The sequence below is a fragment of the Papaver somniferum genome, chromosome 1, assembly GCF_003573695.1.
Source record: "Papaver somniferum cultivar HN1 chromosome 1, ASM357369v1, whole genome shotgun sequence".
Taxonomy (NCBI): domain Eukaryota; kingdom Viridiplantae; phylum Streptophyta; class Magnoliopsida; order Ranunculales; family Papaveraceae; genus Papaver; species Papaver somniferum.
In genome coordinates this window covers 164,038,917-164,042,809 of record NC_039358.1, presented here as the reverse complement: position 1 = coordinate 164,042,809, position 3,893 = coordinate 164,038,917, and the positions used below count along the sequence as shown (strand labels likewise).

The 3,893-nt window shown below is 36.6% G+C and overlaps 1 protein-coding gene across 1 annotated transcript; it reads right to left on the bottom strand.

Moving 5' to 3' along the window:
- Nucleotides 1-1,078: 1,078 nt before the first annotated feature.
- LOC113306485 (CBS domain-containing protein CBSX5-like) lies at nucleotides 1,079-3,181 on the bottom strand. Its single transcript, XM_026555416.1, has 2 exons — nucleotides 2,685-3,181; nucleotides 1,079-2,135 (listed from the first exon to the last, which is right to left on the bottom strand). The coding sequence occupies exons 1-2, from the start codon at nucleotides 3,041-3,043 to the stop codon at nucleotides 1,223-1,225; spliced, it is 1,272 nt and encodes a 423-aa protein (XP_026411201.1). The 5' UTR covers nucleotides 3,044-3,181; the 3' UTR covers nucleotides 1,079-1,222.
- Between the last annotated feature and the right edge of the window lie 712 nt (nucleotides 3,182-3,893).

Sequence of the window (3,893 nt, the reverse complement as noted above, 5' to 3'; positions counted from 1 at the left end):
ATCCCATTTTTTTGTAATATTTCTAGCTGTACTCTAGGAAATTGCACAAGTCAAATCTTCTGCCATCTGAAACTATGAATGCCGAAGCTTTGACTCCCGGACCAACTCTAAAATAAGGGAGAGGTTCTGTGAGCTCTCCAGTACAGCTAGAGCCTGTTTTCTGTGACTACCATAATCCTATGTGCTTATTTGCTGAGAAGGGCTTCCGTCTTGCTAACATTTACCATACTTATCCGTGTCATTTAGCGATTAATATGTAATAAGCATAGGGCGAAACACCAGAACTGGCATGTCTACATTATAACTAAAAGAATCCGTGTCCCTCAACATATGTAGTAGAAAAGAAAGAAAAAGGTCAACCTTCTTCAAGAAATATGTTGATATAACTGTACAAAATTTTCCCAAGTATGTTGTTATGAGAGCAACAGTTTGAAAATGGCCCTAAATACACTGATTCCAAAATGCACGTCTTATTCAGTTTCAAACACTGGGATTGAAACTGCTCAACATAAGCTATTGCCACTTGCTGGCTGTTGATCAGATTTGACTTCCTGGGAATTTTCTGTAGTAGAGCTGTAAAATACCGACGCTGCTACAGACCCCCCCGCCTATCTCCCCCAACCTTCTTCCCCCACTAGCTGGCTTGATCTCCACCATAGATTTTTTCTTTTGCGGGCCGCTGGAGCTAGCAGGGGGCCTTTACAATTGTGATGTGAGTGTGGGGGAGGGCTGGGGGAGGGCCGCGGGGGTACAAAGCATTTTCGGTAAAATACAAAGTAACCTTTGGAGAATCAGAAGAATGGTTCAACTCCATCTCCAACTCCACCTCCATATTACTTTATTGCAAAACTGACCATCCATATTTTAACCCCAAGAAGAAACTTCGAAGGCCCCAAAAGAAAAACTTTTGAGAAAAAATTATTGTTCTTAGATTCGTATTAGATCCTCAGATTAGATATTTGGAGTACAACTAAAAGAAAAAAAAAATCCTAAAACAGAACTTTTTCTTCGCAAAAGAAATAGAAAACAAATTTCAGAATCCAAAGACAACAGACAAGAGTAGTAGCAGGTCACAGCATAAACAAAGATAAACTCATTACAAAATTCATCTCTACAAGAACACTCCCGGAAATCCTATTTTAATATAGAATTTTGAGTTCACAAACCATTATGCTCTACACACTTTTCATATTTGTTTTAGGAAGAATTTAAGGAATAGTAACTAAATTGAATTTAAATGTTCCCTAAAGATTTTTAACATCTCTGAGAAAGTAACAATACCAACCAACGTATAATCATCTTCAATGACCCAGACATAATTAACTCTATGAGCTAAAGCTTGAATCATGACAGCGACTAATGAACTTCTACGATTACAAACAATTGCTTCTGATCTTCTTACTAACCTTGCTGAATAACAACTTGATCTGCTACATCTACTGCTCATACTATTTGATTTTGTTGGTGTATTATCACTACTACTTCTCAGTAAAGTAGAAGCGCATTCGTCATCTGAAGAAGAGGAAGACGAAGAGGAAGAGGACCAAAAGGAAGAAAATGGTTGCGACGATGATGAGGAAGATTTTGACATACTCAACTCTTGTATCAAATCCAACATCCCTTGTAAATTTCTTTCCTCCAATCTTGTTTTAACCTTTTTGATCAAATGACTGGGTGGGCCACCACAATCTATGTAAGACATTAACTCACCAGCTGAGAGTGTTGTAATTGCAGCTGCAACAGTTTCTTCACTATTAGAAAGGGTTAATGGTGAAATTTCCCCTAACAATTTTCCTAATTCATCGACTACTGCAACCGAGGTTTGTTGAGCTAAGGCATTAGAAATAGCAGTGACAGCAGAAGAAGCAGGGTCATGGTAACCAACAGCTAGAATTTCAGGATCAATAATATCGAGCGACTCAATTGAGTAAAATGGGGTCGGAGAGAATAGACCAATTAAGTTGAGAAGATACCGAATGACATCTTCTTGTGTTAACCAACAAAATTCATGACCACTGTGGTGAGTTGGCCCAAACGAAGATTTTGAAAGAAGCTTTTTCCTTGAGCTGGTTTTTAAGGGTACAATCAAGTTCTGTGCACCACCTTCTATGATGAGATCAATCACTTCTAGCAAACTGTAGAAATAAACAAAAAACAAACAGATTGAAACTAATTAGTTGCTGCAGAGAGACATAAGTTTAAACAATCAAACAAACTGCAATTTTCAACAACAGACCTGTAAAAATTGTTTGGTTCTACTCTATCTGACTCGGTTTTCTATCTTGACCAGGTTAATTTATCTTTCTGCTAGTTTATGGAATACCAACATAAATGTTAAAATTGTTTCTTCTTTGTGAAATTGTTCCTTAATTTCTCTCTTCTCAATGAAATTGGTCTTTATTTTAACAGAGACAATAATACAAACAAGTAACAGTCAAAAAAAGAGAGATAAAAAGGACACCTCTAACAAGCTCTGATTTTTGAATCCGGCAAAAATCTTTGACATTGCCGGAACAATTCATGCAACAAAAAACCTCCCACGATTCATCAAAAAATTAACAACACACAAGATTAAAAAACAAGAAACAGCAAAAACAAAATAAAAAACAATCAAAAAATTCAAAGAAACGGAAACCCTAAAAAAAAAAAAAAAAAAAAAAAAAAAAAAAAAAAAAAAAAAAAACCTTGAATGTGGCTCCACATGCCTAATAACTCCAGGAGAAACACCCTCAGGAAGAAGAACAGAAACAGGAGATTTTAATGCAAGACAAGGATTTGATACATTCTCTTCTTTACATAGATAACAAACAATGTTAACCATACAAATTTTCCCAATACATCTACATTTTTCTTCTTCTCCGCAACTATTACCAATTTTTAATAGGTCAGAATGATCACAACTCCATATGCTAATATAATTTTCACCGGTGAATTTCAATACGGATAAAGCATCACTAATTGTAGCAGAAATTGATAATGATCTCAAAGCTGGTTTACCAAGACAGAGGTCTGATACCTCATGTGATAACAAGCTTATTGCCATGCAAATTCTATAAAAGAGGTTATTTTCTCCGCAAAATCAAAACCCCCTTTTGAAGAGTTGAAACCCCTAGAAAATTACAGACAGAAAAAAGAGGCTGGTGACAGGAGGAAAAGCGAGTTTGTTTCTTTTTGTTTTTCGGGGCGGAGTTTATTAGTAAATGGAGTTTAACGCAGTAGTGGTGATATTTATAACAGGGGTCTCGTATCAAGAGTAGGGTCAAAAAAAATCACAAAGAGGTAAGTAGTGTTGGTTAACCCCCCTCGATCCATGGCTAGATCGGATTACGGTCGGGTTATGATGCGGTTGGGCCGCATATATTTTGTATGTGGCCCCTCTTAATAATTCGACATGTACTCAAATTAAAAACCTGCCCCTCTAAATTCCCGTAATTACTTTATTTTTTGAAAAAAGTAGGAAGTTAAAACAAAAAGTTAGATAATGAAACTGTTTTAAAGAAAAAAAATTTACGTGTCACTATTTTAAGATGGGCCACATACTTAAATGATGCGATCGGACCACATCGTAGCTGCACCGATCAGATTATGGAGTTAGTGGGCCTACGACTTTATTTTTCTATTTGGTGGACTTTTTTTTTTATTTATTTTTGATGGTTTTGTAATATGGCTCGGATATCTTTTTTTGTTGTTGTTGGTACGACAGTATGCCAAGTATACTCTTACAAATAACCGAGTCACCACCTCGAGAACGCGCTACAAAAAAATATAGTAGCATTTGTTTTCTCAACCTGATACTTGTATGCTCTACGTGCACCGGTAGAATCTACGGAGAAATCTTTTGACAACAGCCGACACTATTGTCACTAGATGTGCGCCCATGCGCTGCACGGCCT